The sequence below is a fragment of the Natator depressus genome, chromosome 2 (assembly GCF_965152275.1).
Source record: "Natator depressus isolate rNatDep1 chromosome 2, rNatDep2.hap1, whole genome shotgun sequence".
NCBI lineage: Eukaryota > Metazoa > Chordata > Testudines > Cheloniidae > Natator > Natator depressus.
The window spans coordinates 242,914,064-242,940,610 of NC_134235.1; the positions used below are offsets into that span (position 1 = coordinate 242,914,064).

Here is a 26,547-nt window from a genome sequence, read left to right on the forward strand (position 1 = left end):
GGGAAACATTTACTTATGTTACATCTTGCAGTTATTCTGGAATCTTTTGACTGTTTTCCTTAACTTTCCTGTATAGTAAAGCTGCTTGTGCATTCATTCTGCCACAATCCCATCACTCTCTTTCTCCTTCCATTTCCATCTTCCTAAGAGTATCTACGAGGGAAACTTTGGGTGTGGATACTTAAAAGAAAGGAGAGCATCGGGACTAGTCTTTTGTGAAAACACTACCTCACTCTGTAGAGCACTATTTGTGAGTTCTCTGGTGTTATATATATGTTTATTTTGTTTACTTGCCAGAGTGTGGATTAGTTCTACTAAAGCCACTGACTCTATAGTGGAATGACAGAGCATGCAATTTGTTTTGCTGCATGGTTTCAACCAGTGTGCGTTTGTTTTTGTGCTACCTTTTTATTGCATTTTAGACATTTAAAATTTAATTTATTATTATAACATATCTGGTAAGTAAATTATGTTCTATGATAAGAAATCCAAGATGTGTAGGTTATTAACTAGTAAGAGCTTTTACTTAGATTGCTAGATTCATGGAGTAATAAAATACATACTGTATCAGCATAATGTGGACGAAATGTTGACTTTTAGTACCAGAGAAATGAAACTATGATAAACCATCCACAGCCAACCTCCTTTGTCACAGTCTTAAAATGAGATATAGCAGTATTTATGAGAACTTGCAATCTCCCCTCACCTGGTTCAGGTTTTGATAAAAAGTTCTTTGTAGCTCTTTGTGCTCCCCAAACTCCAAAGACGATTGTAAATTCTATTTCACACCATTATGATTCTTGTTATGCCAATTCCAATTCCTTTTCTCTATTTCAAATAGTCTTTGTTAGCCAGCAATGGCCCCATTTAGTGGGGACCATCACTTGCTAAGGCTATGGCTACATTAGAGCGCTTATAGCCGCACAACTGCACCGATGCAGCTGTGCCACTGTAAGCTCTCTAGTGGAGCCACTCTAAATCAACAGGAGAGGGCTCGCCCATTGACTTAATTCATCCACCCTGAACAAGCGGCGGCAGCTATGTCGGCAGGAGAAGCTCTCCCATTGACATAGAGCTGTCCACACCGGCGCTTAGGTTAGTGTAACTTATGTCCTTTAGAGGGGTGGCTTAGTCACACCCCTGAGTGAGATAACTTATACTGACATAGGTGGTAGTATAGACAGAAGTACTTTGTGATTGCATTGAACGCTGTAGGGTTCACTGAAAACTGATGGCTGCCTTTGCATTTGAATAGTCTTGTATTTTGACAAAATCTTTAAACAGACAAGGTGGGTGAGGTAATATCTTTTATTGGATCAACTTCTTTTGAAGAAGATCAAAAGAAGTTGGTCCAATAAAAGATATTACTCACCCACCTTGTCTCTCTAATATTCTGGGATGGACACAGCTGTAGCTACACTACACACACTCTTTAAATACACACACTGCCATAAACAACTAGAGATTGGAAGCCATGTGTGTATTCAGGTTCAGAGTTCCTGAGCCAGAGAGAGCTGAATAAGCCTAGGAGGATGTGCAGATTAAAGTATTGCTGGTGGTCTCTTATTTGATCTAAACCAAACACAATGGTGGTGGACCAAAAGACAGCTGTTTGCCTGGTCCTTTCAATTAATATCCTTCTATTTAAGGTTCAAATACCAAATCATATGAACTGTACATAAATATTTACACTTCCTCTAATAAAATCTATAATACAATTAAATATCTAAATTTACAAATAAAAAGGCCTAAGCATAAAAACATATACTATAGTATATTTTCTTGGTACTAAAATTTCAAGGTAATTGGTGTTTTCTTCAATAAAAATTATTCTACTACCTGAAAACAAGATGTAAAGGAAATATTAATGTTAAATTTTGGTCGAAAGCTTCTATTTTTGTTGCTTCTTTTTAGATTTTAGTGTGTGACTTCACATAGGACATCTCTTCCAGGTATATCTCCCTTTTAGTCACTGGATAAAATCTACAAAAGCAGCTAGGTGACTAACAAGCCTAAATCCCTTTTCAAAAGTGCCTTAGGTGCCCAAGACACTTACAAAAATGGGACTCAGCTTATAAGTCACTTAGTGGGTAAAATTTTCAAAAGTGCCCATCATTAGTATTGACATGCAGTGTCCTTTTTCACTCAGAGTACTGGGTTGCAAATGTGTCTGCCTTTGGATTTTGATTTTGTACAGGTCATGTACAGGTCACACCGAGTTCAATACAACTGTTGCCAAGGTCAATATTTTCCATAGATCACCAAAGGATGCTTTCAGAGCTTCAGAAGTTTCTGGAACCACATTTGAGACCACAGGAAGGATTTATGAGATACAGAAGTAATTAGTCGTCATGCTTCAAGGCATTAGTTGACCTCCAGCTAGGGTGACGGAGACTACACAGCGAGGGTCTGATAGTAGGCAAGTCATAGTGATTTGGAATGGGTGGATTCACCACCCAAGCCACAGGCTGCATATTGCACTCTTACCGCCCTGTGTGGACCCTGCTGGACTACGTTAACATGTTCTAGGTACCTAGAGTATGCCAGCAGGGTCCACGAGGGTCAATTAGAGCTCAGCACACAGCCTGTGGCTTGGGCAGTGAATCCAGTGTCCCAAGCACCACTGATGATTGCCATGAACCCTCACTGCATAGTCTTCAGTGGAGGAGGAAGTGATTGAAAAGAGAGGGAATGTAATAGAGAAGGTGGAAGAGGAGGAAGGACCAACCTGGGAAGGAGGTCCAGGCCCAGGACTGACCAAGGTAGTTAAGGGCCCTAGGTGGCACAGGACTGCAGCTTTCCTAGGGCCAATCCTCCCTTCTCCCTGTTTTGGGATGGAGGTCAGGGCGTAACAGGGCTAAGCCTGGGTCCTTTGTCCACTCTCCTTTGCCAGAGGGAAGAGGAGGGAGAGAGGTCCTGGTTTCTCTGAGGAGAGAGGAAGGGAGGAGAGAGATGTCCCAGTTTCTGCAGGGAGGGGAGCGGGAGAGAGATGTCCGAGCACCCAAATGCCTCCCTAATTTTTTTCATAAACATCCCTACGAGTCTCAGATCAAGGTTGGCATCTCAATTAGTAGTCCTCTCTGTCTCAGACGCTCTTTATAATTTACAGTGTAGCTATGTATGAGAAAGTTGTTACATTGTTGCCCAGAACAGTGTTGGAGAGGAAAATATTCACTGTTTCACTGAAAGCCAAGTTACATGAGCTGCTAAAAACAACAGATGTGCCCAAAAGTCAGAATTGAGGATCTATGAAGTATAATATTTTCAGAGAAGTACATCTACACATAAACAGTTGGCTATTCTTTAATATTATCCCACTAAGTAAGAATATAGTATCTTATCTTTATAGAGTACCACAATTCTTTTTTTTCTTTTTATCATGATTTATTGATCTCTGGTCATTTCCTTGATCATTTCTATTCATACTGAAACACAAACATCTAAACTCAATGCCAGGAATACTATAGTACATGCTCTCCTAAGCCAGGATATGGCCAATGACTTCACAACAAGAATATTAAAGAATTTGTTTTTTCTTCTTTTCAGAAAGAACTGACATTTAATTTTAGTCAGCAGTGCATTTCAATTTTCGACAGATTTTCTCTTGGCAAAGTACTGGTAGCATTGCGTCCTGTCTTAAGTCTGGCATGTTTGAAAAGCTGCTAGTGCTAATTCCTGGGCTGCCACATGCCCCAGCTTTTTAAGCAGAACTCCCCATTGCAATCAGTGGGATATTGTGCTTGAAGATCAATAGGATGGTACAAAACCTTGGAAGGCTTTTGTTTCCTTTATTTAAAAACCCTTTACTTAATTCCTAAAATTACCCCCTCCTGAGTTGGTGGCAATGCAAATTTCCCTTTGTTTTACAGTTTGCTTGCATTACTTCAAGGATAATATGACTACTAATGAAGTAAAATGAGAAACCTTGTTTAGTTCGTGGAAAATGGTCAGAGGGCTGAATTGTCATTCCTTAAATCTGCTCAGATTTCTATTGCTGATAGATTTGCACATCCTCAGTTCAAACTAGTAAAATATGTTGCATTCCCAGTAGCATGTAAGGTATTTGCATTGGTCTATTGGCAAAGAAAAAGAAGAACAAGAAAAGAAGATGAAAATGCTTACATTTACAATGAACTAAGCCTTATTAATATCTGGAATAATTATATATTTATTTTCCCATAAAAGCACTCTCTCTCGCATCCCCATTTGATTTATCTTTCTTTGTGTCAGCTTCTGTGTTGTGGTATTTCAAAAAACATATTTTCCCATAATAGGAAAAAGCAATGTATAAAAGGGCTTTTGGGAAAAGCAGCATCTCATATAATCCTTTTAGTAAACCTGGGTGCCTTTTTGTATATTAACAGAAATGTTACAGGAGAATATAAAAGGATAGAAAGAAAATGAGTGTATTTTAAAAGCAGACTACTTGTAGTAGAAGAGGAGAGAAAAACAAAAGACTTTATTGAGCTATTTTGAACTTACTTCTACTTGGTTATTCTTGCTTCATTGTTTTGGGGGGATTTTTTTTTTATTTGTGTCATGTCATTAATTAATTAACCTAGTGTAATCGCTTCCTTGCACAACTTATTAACCCTTCATATATTCTCTTCTGACTTAAAAGAATAATCCATTAAACTTTAACCCTGATGGCTTGAAGAAGGCTGCTGTTCAGAAAGCCCTAAAGGTAAAACTAATACAGTTTTCCATTTAAGATCACAAAGTTAATTGAAAACGCACAAATGTCTGCAACATGTCTCTGCCAAAAGTGGATGGAAGTTCTATTGTCAGCAATGCATTTAGTGCCAGAATATTTAATTCCTAGCACCAAGAAGTAAATGACATGGTCAAGACATAAACAGAGTATTTTGGTCTGTGAGAATTTAGGCTCTAAATCAACTAAATGATGCATAGTTGGCTTTAGAATTCTGATTTAAAGTAATACTTCATTATCAAAGCTGACACCTCCCACATGCCGAATAAGACTTGGTTACTCATTCAGAAATAGGTAATAAACACAATATTTTAGTCCTGTTGGGTTTCTAAGGTACGTTTTCAGTTGGATGTTTTCCCTAGAAGCTGTCAGTTTCCATCCAGGGCTCAGTCCTGCAAGATGTTGAGCACTCTTGTCCCAACCCAACAAAGTACTTGCTTAACTTTAAGCATATGAGTATTCTGATTGGAGAATCAAAGCCTTAAGGAGATGTATCAGAAACTGAGCTCCACCTCATTATAAGACTTATATATACAAGTTCTTAAAAACTGTGTTCATTGACACCATGATATGAAAAGTACAGTCTCTCTATTGTTAATTTCTGAAATCTTTAAGAATCTCTGCTTTAGTGACTGCTCTAAAAAATAGAGAACTTTAAATACTAATTTTCTCTATTGAGGAGTTGCATGTCAATTTTGAATTAATGTTGTGTCAATACACTTTAAATACATTCTGAATGTATCCTTGTCTTGCATTATATTTTATTTGTTTCTTACATGAAAGAAAGTTTAAAAAATAATGCATTTAAAATGTTCTTTTCCTTGATTTGATTTTTATAAAAATTCTTTGGGTCATAAATACATAAACACACATAAATTATATTATGCCCAGACATATTGCATGTAAAGTCCAGAAATTAGATTTAGAGAATAATTTGAGAATAGCATGAATGGTGGAAATTGGAAAAACTTGTTGAAATAGCAGTTTGCAAGTTTAGATGCTGACGTTCCTATGAACAGTAAATTCAACCTGCCAAAGATATCTGTTATGGAGGCAAGTGGGTGGGTGGGTGCGCACGCATGGCCACAATATCATTTATTTCATTAGGACTAAAATGATTATGTAAAGCCACTGTGTAGTCAGTATTAGTTATAAGAATTTTTGCTAATACCGCTATTGTTATTTACATCTTTCTACAAAGAAAATACATTTTTAGGCAACATTTTGTGAAACAAAAAAAAATCAAAATAAATCTTCCTTATTTAAGTCTGCAGATAGCATTCTTTAACTATGTTGATGCATTTTAATCTTGTTTTCATTGTATTCCCTGAACACTTACATCCCAACTATTTTGGGTGGGACTAAATATTTAAAGTTTAAAAACAGAAATTGAGCATTTGTCCATGAAAGGAATACTCCTTTAACATTGTGCTTTAAAGGAAATTCTGACAATAAGCAAAATGTATCTGATAAGAATCATGTCATATCATAGGAAGTATGAGATGTAGAAGATTAATATGAGACATGAACTGATTCTTAATACTTAAGCTCAAAACAAGAGTAGTGATTCAATCATAAAGTACATTTTTTGTGACCTTACATGTTTTAAGTAGGGTTCAACTAACTTTTCTGTTTAATTTATGTCTTATCTCATTAATCTCTTTTGGGTAAAATCTAAAATAAATTAACCTTGTATACTGTTTTCTTAAATTGCATTAACAACCTCTTGAGATGATTATCGTTTATGTCTAACTTTTCTCTCTGGCTTAAATTTTTATTTGATAGGCCAATCTAAAATGTGTTATGGAAATACATGGTTAGAAATATTTCTATTTTATATAGTTTGATTCTAAATTAATGTTTATTTTTACAGTTTGAGCTAATACTATGCAGCTGTGAGCTAGGCTCAGATATGGGAGTTGATTGATTCTCTAATAAAGAGTATTTGGTAAACTATAGAAATACCTATCAGGTACATTACAGTGCACCTTCATTCTTCCCACCCAAAAAGGAGAAATGTTGATGACCTGGTATTAAATCCAGTTTAATTATACAATAGCATTGTACATAAAGTAAGCTTCCTGAGTTGGCACTTTCTCCATATCTTCCATCAGCATGCAAACCGCAACGTTCATTTTGTTGTTCTGATGACACTCTGTCAGTTGTAATGCTCATTACAAGGTTGGGAGGTTGCCCTTTTCCAAACAGTTTCATTCAAAGGGTAGCGAGAGAACAACAGTTGGAAGGACTCTGAAACCCCAACTTGCTTGTAGCACTGTTCTTAAACTAGTTTACTATGGATGGGTGAGTCTGTATTGTTGCTGTATGTTAAGCAGCTAAGAAGCCACCAACCATGTAAAAGTGTGCAGATCATGCTTTCTGTTAAATGCTGAGGATAGTAAAAATGCTTATGGCAGAGTGCATACAATTTTGATATTTAAAAAAACAGATTGGGTTCAAAGGCTGAGGGGTATTAAATACTGGAGTGAAATTGAAGTAGAGGGAAATGTAATAGCATATTCTTAAGATGAAGTTTACACTTTCTTCTCTTTATCAGTCAGGAAAGAAGATAAACAGCAACCCCAACCCTCTTGTCTTATTGTCAGTTGGACACAAGGCACAGGAAAGTAAGGTAAGCTACTGTTCTCAACACTTAGCTCTTTCAGAGACATTTGGGTCCTTAACTATATGTGCTTGGCAGTGGACTACCAAGCCTTTAGCCCCTAGTGCAAGTTGTAACCAAAAGTCAATTTCAAGTCTTATCTATCTGAAATGAGCTGGTGGACTCAGTCTAATGTCCAGTTATCCAACTAACCAAAAACCACCCCCACAATTGGCACTAATTAGCATCCTTACTGGCATTCTCAGAGAGAGGCCAGAGACTGAATGAGCATGAACATAGGTTATAAACTCTTTGTCGCAGAGATTGCCTTTTTGGTCTGTGTTTATACAGCACCTAATACAATGGAGTCCTAGCCCATGACTAGGGCTCCTCAGCACTGTGGTAATATAAATAAATAATAATCATCAGAACTACCTGTTCTTTTTCAAGTGATGTCCCTCTGGGTGCTCCACTTCAGGTGTTGGTGCGTCCCTGCGCTGTTGATTAGAGAATTCCAACAGCAGTGCCATCTGGGTCACATATGCACTGTTCCCGTCTCGTGGCACCATTGGCACCTCATCAAGCACACACGACCTGAATCCCTCAGTTCCTTCACAACTGTCTTCAGCCAGGGACGGAGCTCCCAGCAGTGTCACAACATTAGCTTGTTTTAGTGTTAAAATAGTTAATAGTCAGTTACTTACCTCCTTTCTTCTCTTCTGCTTCAGTTTAAAAAAATGTTTTCTTTTTCATAGACTGTTTTAGTGTCTATACCTGGAACGAACCGTCACTTTTTCAGTTATGCCTTGTTTACCAGGATTTAAGCGCTATCTGTCATGCCGGGATGCCATGCCCTATCAGACGAACACTTATGCAGCTTCCGCTACTTGGGTGAGTCACATATCCCTCAGAAATGCGCTCACTGAAGGCTCAAGCTAGGAGGGACAGGGATATGCGCCTCAAACTCATCTTTATGGGGTCATCTTTGCGCCTGGCCCCCGACCCTGGGCAGCAGACCCCCTCCGGACAATCATAGAATCATAGAATATCAGGGTTGGAAGGGACCCCAGAAGGTCATCTAGTCCAACCCCCTGCTCGAAGCAGGACCAATTCCCAGTTAAATCATCCCAGCCAGGGCTTTGTCAAGCCTGACCTTAAAAACCTCTAAGGAAGGAGATTCTACAAAGATCCCTGGAGACCTCACTTTTGCTCAGAGGAAGACTCACTCCTCTAAAAAATCAATGCGGAAATGAGCAGCAACTTCTCCTCCGAGAGAGCCTATCAAAAATAAGCAGTATCCAGCCAGATCACTCTCCTCAGTACTGAACACACCGCAGGTAAATACCTATCAGGCACCGGGATCCTCCAGCACCACCTGCACTGTGGTCTCTGCTAATCGTCAGTACCCAGGCATGGAGACAAGAGGCAGGAGTAAGCCTATATCCTCCGTAGCAGCAGCAGCACCACCACTTAAGGAGACGAAACTGCCAACACGGGCTATGCCACCATCATCTGCCCCATCAGCTTCGAGCACCGCGACAATAGTGATGCCATCGGCACTGACCAAATTGCCGCCAAATCCATCAGCACTGTCGACTGCACCGCTGAATCCACCAGCATCAACCACTTCGGCGCTGAAACCACCAGTACTGCGTCACCTTCTCCATCAGAAGGACATGTTAGTATCATCCATACCAGAATCACCACTTTTTGGCACTGACAGCTCTCCGGTGCGCACAGTACCTGAATAGCCTATATCACCAATAGCACCTCCATTCTCCAGTGAGGAGGAAGATAATGAGGAAGAGGGTGTTTTTTTCTTGGCAACATTCCTCACAACCGACAAACGCCAACCTCTGGACCTCTAAGGCCTGGTCTACATTGGGGAGGGGAACAATCTAAGTTACGCAACTTCAGCTACGTAAATAACGTAGCTGAAGTTGACGTACTTAGATCTACTCACTGCAGTCAACTCCGTAGCCCTGTCGACTCCGCCTGCGCCTCTCGCCCTGGTGGAATAGCAAAGTCGACGGGAGAGCGCTTTGGGGTTGATTTATCGCATCTAGACTAGATGCGATAAATCAACCCCTGCTGGATCGATCGCTGCCCACCGATCCGGCGGGTGGTATAGACATACCCTAAGATTGAGGCCTCAATATAGGCAGGACATGCAGCCATGGTATGGGCACACATGGATGGCCCAACCATGCCATTCCTCATGTAATGGCTTCACTGGGACCCCTGGGCTACCTACAGAAGGCATTGCAGCAGGCCCCCCAGTACCTATGAATCGAGGCCATGAAACTGTGGAATAGGTGCATTCAACACAATATCAGCATCTCAGCCTCCTACCTTCCAGGCTGTCAGAACACTATAGCAGCCATATTGAGCAGAGAATTCTCCCACGATGATGAATGGGAACTGAACAAAGTAGTCCTCCAAAATATATTTCAACTTTGGGGCCACCCATCCATCAACCTCTTTGTGACATCACAAAATTTCAAATGCCCACAATTCTGCTCAAGAGCCTGTCTGGGACCCCAATTGCTAGGGGATGTCTTCCTCCTCAAATGGGAAGCACCACTTCTTTACACGTTTCCACTGATAGGTCTATCAAGGTTGATACTCAAGATATGTACCAACAAAACAAAGGTCATACTTTTAGCCCCAACATGACCAAGACAGACTTGGTACTCTTACCTGCTGCAGATGGCAGTATGTGCATCATGCACTCTACCACGTCAGATGCAGTAGTCTCACAGGACACCATGGAATGTTCTAAAGGATCTGCCAGAACATTTCCACCATGGAATGTTCTAAAGGATCAGAACAGAATGTTCTAAAGGATCTGCCAGAACATTTCCACCATGGAATGTTCTAAAGGATCTGCCAGAAAGGCTATCAAAATGGATCTCAGGGTGCATTCACCTCTGTTACCAGCAAAACAACTTACAACTCCCATCGGGGATCAGAACTCATTCTACCAGATCTATAGCAACCACAGTAGCCTTTTTGAACAATATACCACTCATAGACATATGTAGATCTGCCATCTGGGCCTCTGAACATAGGTTCATAAAACACTACACAATCGCCCAGAGCACAGGCTCAGTGACACTTCTAGGTCTAAACAGTGCTTTCTTCAATTATGCAGACAACTCCGAAGCCCCTTCTATTCAATGTGAGGCACTGTTCTACAGTCCTCTGAGGTGGAACACCCATAGGGACAGCACTCAGAAAAGAATAGAAGGTTACTCACCCTGTGCAGTAACTGAGGTTCTTGGAGATGTGTGTCCCTGTGGGTGCTCCACTACCCACCTTCCTCCCTTCTACTTCGGAGTTCAATTTATGGACTCTATGGTAGAGAAGAAACTGTGAGGGGTCAGGTCATGCGTGCTGGATAAGGTGTCAATGATGCCGAAAGACGGGGACAGCACAATACCCGGAAGGGCACTGCTGCTGAAATTCTCTTATCAATGACGCAGGGACGCACCAACACCTGAACTGGAGCACGCACAGGGTCACACATCTTGAAGAACTTCAGTTACTGCACAGGGTGAGTAACCTTCTCTTGTCACTAAAAGTGTTCTCTCCAGGTTGGGGTTAGAGCACATTGGTAGAACTAAGTATAGAAGCTTGCATTGTAAAGATGTGCTAAACTAGTTCTATAGATAAATAGGACTTCAGCCTCTGCAAATATTGACCAAGCGCTAAAATTTCTTTAAATAAAAACAAATAAATTAATGACAAATATTAGCAACACAGCAGTGAGATAAATACAAGGAACTGACTATTTTTAAGCAAAAGATGCAATGGGCCAAACTGGAGATCACATTACCAGTGGTGGTTGCCTTTTTATATCGATGTTCACATATCTTATTGAAAATTTTATCAGAAGACCGACAGCATGTTGTACATGCAACATTCATATAGATATTGATTTCAGAACTGGAGGAGAATATTAACAAACAGATCACGGGTACATTGTTAACCTGAACTCCACATAACAGCCCTTTTTAATGTCAGTCTTTCCAAAAAAATGCTGCTTTCTGGAAATGACATGGCAGTTTTCACCAGTCACTGGAAGTAGTGATATTCGGTTTTGTTGTGTCATCCAGTCTTGGTGCGCCCACTGACACTGAGGAAGACTGGGAAAGAACAATCACCAGTTTGAAGATAAGTTGGAACCTTATGGTGAAGTTACTTTGTTCACAGACCAACACCACCTGGGGTGGAGGTTCATCAACTGGAATTACACTTTGCACAATATAGTACATTGAAATAATGTGGAACTGTCAGTCCATGTAACTTACAAAATAAGTAGGGCTTCTGATTTTAGGTCTTAAGTGATATACATGGATAAAACATCCCCAATAATAAGTAAATAAATAAAAATCAATGTTGAGTCAAAAAACACCAGAAATGTTAATTGTATATAAGGGCTTGTCTACACTGAGCAGTAATGCAAATTTCAGGGGTGTGATTTTTAAAATGCAGTAATGTGTTGCTCATTAATTGGTCTTTGTAAACCCTGCTGATGTGCAGTAAAGGTTCCCTAGTGCAGTTTAATGCTGTTTGAAACAGTACTACGTTAAAGTGCACTAGGAACATTATAAAGAGATTAGTCATTACAGTATGTACTACTCTAATGAGTAACGTTTCTACATTTACATAATATGCATAATTATACATAACTTTATACATAACTCAATACAGCATATACAAAGTATATACAAGCCTCAACACCCTCCTCCCCGATTTTTGGACATCTACCTAAAAAACAAAAATATTTTAAAAAATTTAACAAACTCCAAAAAACAGAAGCCCTAAGAATAAGTTTTATTAAATAGACTACATGCACATATACTGAACTATATGTGCTTTGAGCTAACCCCATTTGCCACCCCTATGGGTAGATAAAGTTCATAACATGATTGTTGTATAAACAGAGGACATCTTCAACACCAGCTTTGTTTGAGAGAAATGCTCCACATGTAACGTGGTTTTTTTCCCCTTCAGATTCGATATAAGACCAATGAACCTGTATGGGAGGAACACTTCACTTTCTTCATTCACAATCCCAAACGGCAGGACCTTGAAGTTGAGGTGTGGTATCTCTTTGTCCTCATGTATTCTTTTTTGCTAAAGCATTGCAGATTAGCAGCCATAGTTCACAAGCTCTTAACGAGCCAGACATCATGGAGATATTGTAACAAGCGCTACAATTTAAACTTTAACAATATTTAAGAACTAGCATAAAGATGACCTTTTGTGAGAGCTTGCTTGTTAAAGGGAGAAAAAATAATTATAACTAAACTCCCTTTGCCAACTATATACCAAATGTGATGTCTCACATTTTTATATACTAAATTAATCATCCTGTGATGGATGCTTGAGTCGTAACAAGCAGCTCTTTCAATAACACACTAATTTACAGAAGCAATATTATCATGGGTTTATCATGCCCAGGTCCTTCATGTTGCTCTCTCCATGAGATCTTCCCTACTTTGGCCAACTGTTACACCCCTTCACGCTTTTGAGGCCTCATGTGGACAGCTGAAGGGATCTAGAGAAGATGGGGAATGTTGAGTTAATGCTGTTCCTTAACTGTTGAGTTCACTTTTGTCTGATATAGTTGACTGTCAGAAAACTCTAGCGTTATAAATTTAGTCTTCAACCCAACTGGACACAACTATTATCATTGGTCTTCTGTCTTATTTGCATCAGTGCTCAGGCTAGACTGTTTTCTTTCTAATGAAGGTAAAGATGAGAGTGAATGGATATTGAACACATAAGGTTCTTTGATATTTCCTGCCGCAGTGACACACCTATAAATATAGGACCCACCAAAACTGGGTTAAGGGCAAACTATATCTGAACATGATGAAAACTTGTCATTAAAATTATAACTTTTATTTTCTTTTTCTGAGTGTTTTCATAAAGCTGAGCATGTTGTCTTCTGTATTGCTCTAGGTCAAGGATGAACAACATCAGTGTTCTTTGGGAAATTTCAAGCTTCCTCTGAGCCAGCTGCTGGCAAGTGAAGATCTAACTATGCATCAGCGGTTCCAGCTTAACAATTCTGGTCCAAACAGCACCATAAACATGAAGATGGCACTCAGGGTATTATAAGGGTCTTTTTTAATTCATGTATATAATAAGATTCCAGGACTTTCTGTGTGTCCGTCTGAAACCTAGAATGTCTGAGTCAGTGTGAAGTGATGGAAACAACTACAACCATGGTCGAGAGCTGCTTTTGTTTTACATATCTCTGGGTTGAATCATCACTGGGATTTGCAGTCTGTAATAGCCCAGTTTTTAAAGTTCTCAGCCATTTTCAGCTTTTTTACACTTTATATATGGCAGCACTAGTTTTTACCGAGGATATGTTTGAGTTGAGATAGCATGTAGCCTGTATTTTCTGGCTTTAAAGGAAGGACAACATATTGTACTGTGTGCTGTTCTCAGTTGTGGAAGGGTAGAGATTAACGTTGTTGATGATGTAGACTGAGAATTACAAAAAGCGTATTCTGTAACATTAGTTCAGTGCTGAGTTGTCCTCAGCTTGTCAATGGCTTAGAAAAGTGACTTCAAAATAAAGTTGCAGACAGCTGGGTAGATGTGCATTGTGTTGGACATTGGTGATCTCCCTGTTTTGAGGCCTGATGAATTGGAAGCTCTGTCCCCGCACATTGCATAACTAACAGTAGACTGCAATACATTCAAATCCAACTTTATTTTGGGTAGTATCTCTTACACAGATTGTATCCCCAAAATACTTTGCAGAGTTAAATATAAAAAATTGGGGATAAATTAGACTATTCTGGAGCAAATATACTGTACATTGATGAATACATGAAATGCACATCTAAAGAGAGTGAAATTAAGGGATATGGACAAGAAGGAAAAAAAATTTTGATGTAAGATGAAATTTGAAAAGAGATGAGGCAGAAAGCTACTTGAAGGCTTTCCAGATGGCAAGAGCTGCAGAGTAGACGATTCTTGCACCAGCAGTTGCCATATTGTGGGAAGGAATAATGAGGATGAAAATGCCAGATGAGTGGGGAAAATAGTGAGTAGTTTTAATAGTTCATTAATTTTAATATGCAATTTCCATACAGAGAACCAGGTGTTGCGCTTTGCAGTGCGGAAGTATTTCCATTACAGCAAGCATGAATAAAAGTTAGACTAATGCTAAATAAAGGCACAAAAGCATGCCAAAAATGTGTTACCTTACCAAAAATCTGGTAGAAATAAATATGTATTCTTGTTTTCTGTATTATCATGCAGACCACTAATGTTTTTACTGCCTCTAGGTACTGTCTCTTGAAAAGCCAGAGCGGTCTCCAGATCATCAACACTCAGCTCAAGTAAAGAGGCCGTCTGTTTCCAAAGACTCAAGAAAAGCTTCTTTTAAGCCTCAGGTCCCTGTTTCACCACCAGCTGATTCACACAAACCTGTTCCAGCTTCCCCAGTGACCGAGAGTGATAAAAAGACTGATATAGCTGAAAAAAATCATCCTCCTAATGCCAGTCCCCAGTGGCCAACAGATCTCAACCGAAGCTCCTCCAGTCTCCTTGCCTCCAACGTCACCTATTCTCCCAGCCACCTCTCAGTCAAAGAACCAACTCCAAGTATAGCCTCAGACATATCGCTGCCCATCGCCACGCAGGAGCTACGTCAGAGACTGCGACAACTTGAAAAGTAGAGTGTTAAATACTTGTTTATTGCAATACACTTAAGTTGCTCTTGTAAAGCACTGTCAGTACCAAAAGGGAAGAGCCTACTCATTTTGATTTTTCTAACTGCCAGGACTGCAGTCAGTTTGGTGTTTGAAAATCAGTCTCTGATCTTTCTGCTTCCTTACTCCCCAGAAAGAAAGATTCTGCAGTTAGAATTTAGTTGTTAAATTTGTTAATGTGCAAGGTAAAATAAATTCCAGCTTACGCTCCATAGCGATATTGGCTGTGCAGTGCAAAAAGGAATGAAATCATTATTTTTGTCAATAAAGTAAGCAAGAATGCAAATGAGAAGACCTACAATAAGCAGATAGGTCAAATAAGAAGGTACCATTTTTACATTTATCTTTCACACCATAACCACACTTTAAAGAATGCCCATATAATATTAGTTCATTATGGACTAGTGAATTGCAGCCCACTTTTCCATGGGATCCTACTAATATTAATGTAACAAAGTCAGTTATGTTGAGTCTGGTTTTTATGAGTAGGTGAAAGGCAGGGTTGACTGCTAAAGGACTTAATGTGAAATCTAGTATGTTTAATAACTACACTGTTTCTGTTAGACTAATGAGGATTGCAGCAAATAGTCCTCAGTGCTGTTTAAATTTCCTTTTATTTTTCTTCTGTATTTGGAGTTCTCAAAGGATCTTCATGCTTCTCACTAAAGATAGTGTGGAGAAGCACAACCACCATTCTACTCTGCATATATAATTCAACTGATCTGTTCTTTTATATGCCATTTATATAGCGTGTAATGTTCTATATCTTTTCACAGTGGAACAACTCTGGGACAGTCTCCATTAGGGCAAATTCAGTTGACAATTCGTCACAGCTCACAAAGAAACAAACTTATTGTGGTGGTGCATTCCTGCAGGTAAAGCCAGCATATCAGACTGTATATTTTTGCATGACGCTTGGCATATCTACCAATGTCCAGTCTCTTCTTTCATCCTTACACTGGTCTGGTTGGCTGGAGCACTTTTAAGGCCACATGTTAGAGTATGATGATATGCAAATGCCAAAATCATATACTGTTGTACTCATCAGTGGTAGACAGAGTAAATCATAAAATCGCCACTACTGCCATTAGATGATAGTTCTCAACAGTGACATCCAGATTATATCAGCAGAAACTGAAAGCCACATGTAGGAGCTGCTGTCACTCTGTGAGAAGATATTCAAAACCCCAGTGCAATTTGGAGAGGCAGCATTGTCTAGCGGATAGGGGTATGGACTGAGAGTCAAGGCATGTGCTGTGTACCCAGCACTCATCTGGTCTGTGACCTTGGGCAAGTTACTTCACCTCTCTGTGCCTCCCTTTCCCTTCCCATCCTGTCTTACCTGTTCATACTGCAATGTAAACTATATGTAGCAGGGACTGTTGTGATAATTGGGCCTACAAATTTGTTAAGATCATGCTTGTTAAACAAGAGAATTGTGGAACCAGAAATCAGTGAACCAAAATTGATGTGTTGAAAACTAGGCCTAATTGGTGGACAAAATAGTGTGGGGATGGGCTATTCCATCCAGCATTCCCTTTTGGGGTTCTTAAAGAAAGTAGGAGAAAAAATGGCTACTGAAGTGAGCCTCAACATCTCCCCACCATCTCTTGTGGCCACAGGTCACCTTCTTAATCCTGAGAAATGTCCTGACCAAGCCAGGCCAGAGAGAGGGACCCAGATGAAATTGCCACTTCCACCACCTTCAGCTAAATCCCAGTCACCACCTGGGATATGAAACTTTGTTGTTTCTTCTCCTCCTCCATGTGTCCTTTTCCTTTCCTATCTTATTTTGCCTCTTTGCTATCTTTCTCTTGTTTCCTTCTGTCTAATGAGAGTCTAGCTTAGCTGCCCAAGTATACATATTTTGCAACACTGCTCTAAGCCTGTGACTAGAGAATCAGCTAAAAGCAATGCCCTAAACAGCCTGATGCTTGTACAAGTTTGGCAGGTCTCAGAGTAGCTGACAAGACCATCTGTTGTGCCTGTGTTTTCCTAGCAGTGAGATTGCAAGTGCAAGTCAGCACCAGAGACAGAAGCTGCATTTTCTATCTTTGCTGTTCTTTTTTCTCCGTTTGTCTTGTCTTCTTAGACAACACAATCGGACTTTAATAACAGCCGCAACAGCAGCACTATCCCTGCTCAGCTAACTTCTTCTCTTTTCCTCAAAAGAACAGTTATTACCATCTTCGATACCATCTAAGAGACTGTTAAACAAAGGGAGGTTTTCTTCTAAAAATTCTCTTCAGCTAAAGGGAAAGGGAAAGATGTTGTTAAAATGAAAACCTTATTTAATACTTTGTATCTCAAATGCTTTAACTGTTTTTCCTTTTTCTGTTTCTCTAATAAAATGCTAAAAGGATTTTAATGCTGTGTTTGCCATGGTACTAAGCAGGCTGAGGTCTCTGTATACCAAATGCCAAACCTTGTTTAATACTGTGTAATGTTGGACTGGGTCATGTGTAATACTTTTAGACCACATAGTCTATCCAAATTAACACAACAGGACTATCTCTTACTAGGTATTAATATAGCACCTATCACAACAGGGCTCTGATCTCAATTGGTGCTGCTGGGAACTACTGCATTACAATTAATAGTACCCACTAACAAGCAATTATTGCTAGTGTAACAACATCCAACACTGCAGAAATGCAATGCTGGTAGTAAACAGCTCAAAAAAGTTGACTATTGTCTTCACACTCACCTGTCAGAGAACTTAATGTATTTCAAAAGGCTTATTTCCACTTGGCTTGGTGCTCAAAGCACAGCAGGTTTTCATATATTAAACATAATAGATACACATATAGGAGATTAAATGAATGCTCTGAACCTTCTAAATTACAGTGACAATTTTATAGAAGTTAGAGAGGTGGAAAATTGCTGTTAAGTAAGGCTACGACTTTGTCACGGAATCCGTGACTTCCAGAGACCTGTGTGACTTCAGCCCACGGCAGCTGGGAGCTGCGGGGTCCCCCCACCACCTGCAATGGCTGGGAGCATGGGTGCCCCACAGCTTCTGGCCACAGTAGGTGGGGGGGGGGGGGATCCTGCAGCTCCAAGCCGGGGCCTCTGTGGGCAGTATGGTGACCTTGCAGCTCCCCATTTTGTCACGCATATTTTTAGTAAAAGTCATGGACAGGTCATGGGCTTCTGTGAATTTTTCTTTATTGCCTGTGACCTGTTAGTCTCCAAGGTGCCACAAGCACTCCTTTTCTTTTTGTGACCTGTCCATGACTCTTACTAAAAATATGCATGACAAAATCTTAGCCTTACTGTTAAGCCATGTAGTCAATCTCGCTTGCAAGGCAGGATTTTTCCCTAGAGTATGTTTTGTTAGTTTTTTGTCCAGCCTAGTTTGAAATCTTGCAGGCACTTGGGCTTTCTCCACTTATTTTAGAAGACTTTCCCACAGTGTTAAGTATTCAATTGTTAGGAATTTTTTCCAGGTATTGTTCTGTTCAATTCATCATATCCTTCCCAGGTGTCTATCACCTTTAGTTCTCCCTAAGCAATTCTTCTCCCTCTGCAATGTCTACATGACTCAAATACTTGTAGTTCACTTCATGTCCCCACTTAGTCACTTTTGGCCAAACAATCATCAGCAGTTTCTTAATTTAACAAAGGATGAAAGTGTAAGTCGACTAAAAAAGTGCAGCCAAATAGGAAGCAAGCACATTTCTCCTTGTTGTATTTAACAAGCTCTAACTATGTTCTAACCTGTTTTTCTCTTTGGGTGGGGATTCTCTTTGGGTTCTTTAATCACAGAAATTTAATCGCCTTTTCAGAGGAGGGATCTGACCCGTATGTCCGAATGTATTTATTACCTGACAAGAGAAGATCAGGAAGAAGAAAAACACATGTATCAAAGAAGACATTAAACCCAGTGTTCGATCAAACGTATGTTGCATTTTCAGTTTACTAGTTTTACATTATGTAATAGGCAAAGCTGTTAAACTTCTATTGCATGAACTAGAGGTAGGCTGGAAATTTTCAAACAAAGAGTCATCCTTAGATTCTTACTCAGGTTTTTGTGTTTTACTCTGTCTGTTCCCAGTGACTTCATTAAGGCCTTGTCTAGTCTGACACAAATTTGTCCCTGTAATTCACCACCAGTCTCTTCTACCAATGGGAATTGGTGGAAACAGTAGTGTAGACAGGGCACTTGTCTTTATCGCCATATAATTTAATCCTTGAGCTTGATCTGTTATAGAGCTTCCACTGTTGTTAGCACTGGTAATGAATTAGAAGTCCCACTTTTGCTAGTGCAAACACAGCCTAAAGACATTTCTTCAGAGCTGAAAGTTTTCAGACGTGTCTCACTGCTGCTAACTGATTTGACTCCACTGATATTAGGAACACTGAGAGCCCTAGATGGGTAGCTGACTGGCATTTTAAGCTCTATGTCATCTAATCTTGCTCAGAGAAGTTCTCATTAATACATTTATTCAAGTCGTGTTAGCAGCTAGTGAGGTGTCTACATTATGGGTCTCACCATTCGTAATACCTTTAGAGACAAACAGGTGTTAGTAGAAGTGGGAAACTTCTGAAAAAATTTGCCTAATGTAGGTAGGACCTAAAAGTATTGTTTGTATTTTGAGGCTGATTCAGATCAAGACCAATTTACAAAGGTATCAGGGCAACATCCATGCCCTTTGTAAATATGATGTTGGTATAAGTGAAATTAGATTTTTATATGAATTTGTAAGGCTTTCAAACATTAAATTTCATATACAGCTTCATTGTAACCAACAGTTTCACTCTGTGTTCTAACTCTTGAGAACCAACAAATAACCAAGTTAACTTTTTATTGGTTTTTGTGTTAAAATGATTAAAAGTTTAAAACTTACCAATACCTCTTGTGAACATAAGATAGGTTTAAAAAGCCAGAGTTGTCTCTGTTCCTATATATTGCATTATAAATAGCCTGCTTTCCATGTTGATTGGTTTCATGAATTAAAAAATACATGGATTTGCTTCTGCTTCAGGGAGTAGGAAAGACTTGGGGCAAAATTTTCCTCTTCAGTCCACACTGACATTGATGGACATTGTACATGAAGAATACATAGCACAGATCTGCAATGTAGATAAGAGATTTAGGCTACATCAGAGAGAATTCTGCTGTTTAAATCAGTATTTCAGAGCTTTGAAAATAAGCTATGGAATAAGATCAGAATTTGGTTTTCTAGAACGCGTTTCATATTCAAGGTGTGATATTGGGTATGTGCACTGCACTAGCTTGACCTGTGGTATTGTAGAAACCAAGGTTTACTGGCAAAAAATAGTAATCCCACAGGTGGCGTTTGGCACCACAGAAAGAGCAACATTATAAATGATGGAACATATGTATACATTAAACCTGTAAACAGAAAATCAAGGCACAAAAATAATAAATCAAAGCCTAAAAACACCAAAGAAAGCTGAGGTTACTCCCAGTCTCCTGAGCAACATGGGGCAGTCATAGGCTGAGGATTTTAAATAGTGGCTCTTTTTCCTGCCTCTGTGTGATCATTCTGCCTGGAACTAGGCCTGTTTGCCAGCATGCCAGTACTGAGGCAGAAGAGGGCCTTTCAAAGTGGCATGTTTCCTGTGAGGATTATTTCCTAGCCTGCCTTGCAAGACTTCTCCATTACAAAGCCAGTCTGGAAACAAGATCTTCCCTTTGTAGAATGGCCAAAGTGTCTCGGTCCCAAGTGCACCCTCCACACAAATGAGCTTCTGACAGTAACCCTTGCTCAGTCCTTACAAAGATTTGGGACTGTAGCAGGGAATGCTAGTGTGCTTGGCGTTTACCTGTAGCCAGGTCAGTAGACCAGCACATCTGGTCTTTTGTATAATGGAAGGAGGGGTCTATCTTCAGTCAGTCAAATGTTGGAGTAGCATCAGTCCACTTTGCTACCAGAGCCCTGGTTTTTAGATCTTTAAAAATAGACAAGAAAAACAAAACGGTTGTTAAAATCCACGGAGGCTTCCCGAAGACTACATCTCCATCCTCCCCCATCCAGGTGACAGATTTGAGTTTCTTTGTTTGACAAAACAAAGTGCTTTACAGAGCAGTGGGTCAGGTGACAATAGATGTGAATGCTCAGCTGGAGTCATTATGGTATAGAGGCTTCCCTCACTCTCCAGAAGTGCAGAGGTCCCAGATGTAAAGGAACAAAATGCATTCCACTCTGTGAGTGGGGAGGATTTCAGTCTGCTTGGTTCCTTGTGTGCTGTTGTGGGGAAGAATTGGGAAGGGACTCTGACAGAAGGGCATGAGGGCCAGTGGCTCTGCTGCTGTACAGATCCACCAGTGTTTCCCCCTGGAGAATGGGGACATTGAGCCATGGAGTCTGATGCAGCCTTGAATCTTGATTATAAAATGAGAAGCAGCACTACAGCCTGGAGAGTAGGATTCCTCCTCCTATTTCCCCCAGATAACCAATCATCAGCCCATTGATTAGCACTAGGTGCTAGGAACAGGATCAAACCCTATAGCTCTGAACATTTGATTTAAGCCTTGAACACTTTATTGAAGGGAAATGTTGGACAGGACAGTGGGATTATCCTCCTCTCTTCCTTCTTTTTCTCCCTCTATAGTCCATACCTTATTTGTTGTATGCTTTTATTTTGTGGTGTAAAAGAAATGCTCTAGAAATGGGTCAATGAGAATTGTGGTGTTTAGCAGAAGCAACAAAACTAGCACAGTTCAAAGCATGTTACATGTTTCAGGCACGAAATCCTCACTAAAACAATATTTTTTCCATGTTAGCTTTGATTTCAGTGTTTCTCTACCTGACGTGCAGAAGAGGACACTAGATGTAGCAGTGAAGAACAGTGGTGGTTTCTTGTCCAAAGACAAAGGGCTGCTTGGCAAGGTAAGTTGAAAACATGCTGAAAAATGTCATGTAGCAAGTCACAGCTATAAAGACTAAAACCCTTGGGCCTAAGCCTGATTGAGTGAGTGCCTGGTTCAGATCTATTGTTTTTCAAAATCAGTGGCATTCTATATCTCAAGCCTCAGTGAGGACAGGAACAAATGACAAGGGGTGGGAAGAATGGCAGACCAGGAGATGTCAGAAAGTGGGAGGATAATACACTCCTGCAGAAATGTATACAAGTGTTCTAAATGCCTAACTTAGTGATGGTGCAGACAGATAAGGGGTAATAGAACATGGATGAAATTCCAGAAAATGGTCTCCCAGAATTGCAGATCCTGAAAATGGGATCTGAGCCACTTGATTTACTTTAAATTATTATTCCTGCAAGTAATTGTAGGGCCATTGTAAGGGCATATTTACTTGGTGTGGAACTGAACTTTTCAAAGCACTTTTCAAAGTACACACAAGAAATTCACACACAGTAATTAAAATAACAAAATGTACAAAGACATGAAGAGAACCTCTGTCAAAGACCTTCTGTGCCCCTGAACAAGTTAATCTGTCAACCCAGTTCACCATCCTGCAAGACCTCTTTAATCTCCACAATGCCCAGGAAAGGTTTTGGGGAAAAACAGGCAAGACCTGCAGTCCTGGAAGTCACCAGATCTGGGCTCTGATGGACTGAGTAAGGGATTCCAGACCTGAGGACCTTTCATACCTTTCACAATGAATTGTCTGCTGCCAGCTTCCTCCCATTTAAACTAGGGGGCTTTTAGCATGAGCATATCAGCCACTCAGAGCTGCCATGATATCACAGGAGCGAACGTTGATCTTTCGAGTGGCCTGGACCCAAACTACTTATAGATCAAAATCAACAACTTAAACCTCCTCTAGAAATCAACCGGTATCAAATACATATGCCAGCATGTGTGTAAAATGCTCTCTGCTGGCAATATTGCTTTCAGTGTAGCCCAGTGTCAAATTCTGACCATTTAAAGAGAAGTTTAGACTTAAATATGCACCCAGTGCATTGATTGTCTATTTAACATCCCTCTCACAGTTATTGATACCTCTGGCATCTGAAGAACTCACCAAAGGCTGGACCCAGTGGTGAGTATGGTAATGTTTTGGTGGGTTTTCAATAACATAACTCTACTTTAAATAATAATTCCTCTTTGCTCTGTCCCTTTTTAGGTATGACTTAACAGAAGATGGTACAAAGCCACATGTTGTAACCTAGGCACCATTAGACACCAGGAGTTCCCCCTAGCATACTTTTGCTAACCTTTATATATTTTAAAAGCATTGTTCTCACAGATGTATCAATATTATTTTTATAGCTTCATTTATTTACTTATTAGACACACCCCAGTAGTTTTATAATACTTGGACATGATATGTAGATTTAGCCAATCTTATTGTTAAACTTTGTATTTTAATTTGGTGAACTACTTTTCATGATGTTACTGTAATGTGCAATGGTATGGTAGAGTAACCTCTTGTGTTTAAATTGAACTTTATGGCAGTTGTACCTATTAGAAAGTGAAAAGATGCTGTTCTGCTGTTTTCCTGCCTTGTTTTATATATCACCGAGGTACACTGTACCATGTAAATATATACTATTTTTTTTTATATAATTTTTCCATCCTGGTTTGAAGTCAGAAGAAAACAGATCAAGGATATAGATATTTTCTTCTAAATGCATGTTAAATTCTTTGGACAAATCTAGTTTTGACCTTGCAGCAAAATGGTCTTAAAATGATTAATTTTGTGGATTTTTTTTTTAATTGAAAGACATTATTAAGATTTAACAGTGTGATTCTGGCCCTGTAAGGCTAGTAAAAGAAAATGTACACAACATTAATATTTTAATATTTATATAGAAATGTATTATGGAAAGTCATTCTAGAGAATATAATAAATGTGTTTTAGAGTTGAGAATTCTAGAAACGTATGAAGAAAGGATTGTCATGGTCCATGAATCTACGCATATAAATCTGGGGTTTCATTTGATGCAGGAATGAAGACTTATAAACAGTACAATATTTTATTATGAAGATTGACTTATTATTTCTTATTGGTGTAATTTATTCCCCATAATTTATAGCACTGTACCTATGATCTTCTGAAAGAACGGTGAGGACAGTCAACTTCCATATTAGAAACCAGGTCTAATAAATAACCACTCGTGGACTGTCCTAACAATTGTATTGTCATTACACTGACAAATAAGGTATATGAAGCATCTTATAATTCAGGCTCATCAAATAGACACAGTAGTCTTTTTATTATACAGAATATGTATAATATTACAGTGGAGCACAAACTGGAAAACCCCCATGAAATCCAGAGTTGACACTCTCCGTAATTGCTTCATTGCTGCCTGATGTACCTGGTACATGAGGCAAAATGCACCCCCACTGCTACCATGTGCCAGGTAGGTTCTTTTGAAACATTGCTGTATTCTTCTACCAGGACCCACAACAATGTAGATAACACACACCAGCAAGAAAGTAGACAATTGAGAGTTGAGGACAAGCCACTACAACCTTCCTGCTGTGAATCACAGGAGGGCTGTTTTTGTATCCCATTTGTTTTCCTTTTTGAAAGCTTTCTCAGACTGTTATAAAATGTGCATTATGAACGCAAGAGACCAGTGCAGCTCTTTCAGAGCCATTAGCCTCATGATCTTGGGTAAATATGCAATTAGACAACAGAAGTGTAGTATTTAGTTAAGAGTCTGGAATTGAGTCTTAGCCAAGAAAGAATTTTTAAGGCAGAATAAACTCCTGAAAAAATAGCTTTACAATATAATTACTGACAGAACCTTAATTCTAGATGTAGAATATACCTACGTTACTAAATATACCAAAGTGCCTACCGTAGACGTAGCCTGTAGTTTCCATCAAAATTAAGCATCAGCCCATTTTAGTTTGATATCAGTCTGTATTTTCACACAATTTATCTATTACACACATACGTATATATACAGTGGAACTCTTTTATAGTGAGGTCATTTTATTTCACAGAACAACGTCAGCAGACAAAACTCTCACTGGGAGTTTTGCAAGCATTTAGACTGCAGGACTGAGCTGTACAGAGAGCCCTATAACCATAAGAAAACTGGAGAATTTCCCACTTCATATAACAAGTCTGCCTCTTGTTCAAGTTCACTAAAGGTTCCACTCTATATTAATGGTTATGTATAAATATGTACACACATTCATTATCTACACACACAATGCAATATATTACGAAATATAACTTTCCTTGTGGAATAGTCATTTATCCCTTTACACTGTAGGGAGGAGGAACAGAGAGAGAATTGATGTAGATGCAAATGAAGGTGCAGAAAGTAAGAGCTGATGTAAGTAAGGGAGGTGTAGCTCAGTGGCATTGCCTTTTGCCTCAGTTCAGCTTCTAGGAGGAAGGATTTTTGGTGTAAATGTAGTTGACAGCTGTGGTTAACACCATGACCAGTGACATCAAGGAGTTCAATCCCTATCTAAAGGCTAAATTTTCAGCCCCACTATGGTTCAACTCTAAATGCTAACTTGAGGAAGAAGTTAGACTTTGTGCTGGATCACAAATAACTGCATGTTTTTCCTTCTTTAGTCCGTAGGGGGAAAATGCGGTGTTTGTGGTCAAGACAAGTGGTAGTAACACAAAATGGAGGAGAAAGTAAATGTAGAATTTATAGTACCAATTTTCAAAATAGCTCAGCACTCACCGTCGGGCCTAGATTCTCAAGATAGCCCAGCTCCACTTAGGTACCTAAAATGAAGAGGCCACATTTTCAAAATAATTGAGCACCCAACAGCTCCTGTTTGTTCTCAGTACTCACTGCTGGGTGCTTTACGAAAATCTGGCCTTGCGTAAAAATGGATCAGAACAATTCGGTCCAAGTAAGAGTGTCTTTTTCTGCCCTAGGTAGTGCGTAAAAAAATCTGTGTGTCATAGTAACTGTTAGTCCTGGCTTGTTCTTTTGTTTGGGAAAAGAAAAAAGCGAGGATGTTTATTTTTCCTTTTGGTCCAAAAAAACCTGTCTCGTTAGTAAGTCAAGGTTTGAATGTCAGCTCATTAGCTTTCCATGTGGTTTGTTTGTTTTATCCCGTGCCTTAGCATATGAACATATAAAGGTGTTTAAAATATGTTTTAAAACAAAAATGAGCTTTGTTAGCTGTATTTACCAACATTTATGTTCTGTGGTATGGAAACATTTTTTAGAAATGCTGCGCTTCACTGGGAAGAAGACCAGCACTCTTAAATTCAGAGCTGGCATAATCCAAACACAAATCACCGTGTGTCACTTGGATTAAAAGAGATGAATCTTTTGTTTGGAATCCTTTCTTTAGCAGAGATGGGGCAATTGATGAGAGTTGAAATGAGAACAAAGTGTGATCTATTTTGTACAGATTGCCTTTTTTGCTCATGTAATTCTACATTATGATGCATGTATTTATTCAATAAACAATTCATATGGAAGTCAGTGTGTTGCAGTTCCCTTTCCTGCAGGCCCTTGCAAGGAGACTAACTATCGCATCTTGCAGACCTGAAAATACTAGTGCTTTCCATTTTCAGAGTTGTGTGGTGTATATACATTGGCTACTGTAATCAACACAGCACTCC

General features: G+C 39.4%; 1 protein-coding gene across 3 annotated transcripts in view; it reads left to right on the plus strand.

The window, feature by feature from the left end:
* ESYT2 (extended synaptotagmin 2) overlaps window positions 1-26,397 on the plus strand; it is a 141,655-nt gene extending 115,258 nt beyond the window's left edge. The window contains exons 14-24 of one of the 3 annotated variants that reach the window (XM_074946264.1): window positions 149-250; window positions 4,622-4,684; window positions 7,269-7,343; window positions 12,333-12,419; window positions 13,287-13,436; window positions 14,630-15,018; window positions 15,832-15,930; window positions 18,824-18,955; window positions 21,810-21,915; window positions 22,979-23,028; window positions 23,113-26,397. In XM_074946264.1, the coding sequence (XP_074802365.1) occupies window positions 149-250; window positions 4,622-4,684; window positions 7,269-7,343; window positions 12,333-12,419; window positions 13,287-13,436; window positions 14,630-15,018; window positions 15,832-15,930; window positions 18,824-18,955; window positions 21,810-21,915; window positions 22,979-23,028; window positions 23,113-23,158 (1,299 nt within the window). In that variant the 3' untranslated portion in view covers window positions 23,159-26,397. The remainder of the gene's footprint in view (window positions 1-148; window positions 251-4,621; window positions 4,685-7,268; window positions 7,344-12,332; window positions 12,420-13,286; window positions 13,437-14,629; window positions 15,019-15,831; window positions 15,931-18,823; window positions 18,956-21,809; window positions 21,916-22,978; window positions 23,029-23,112) is intronic. The other 2 variants (XM_074946265.1, XM_074946266.1) reach the window with 2 other exon arrangements.
* Window positions 26,398-26,547: the final 150 nt, after the last annotated feature.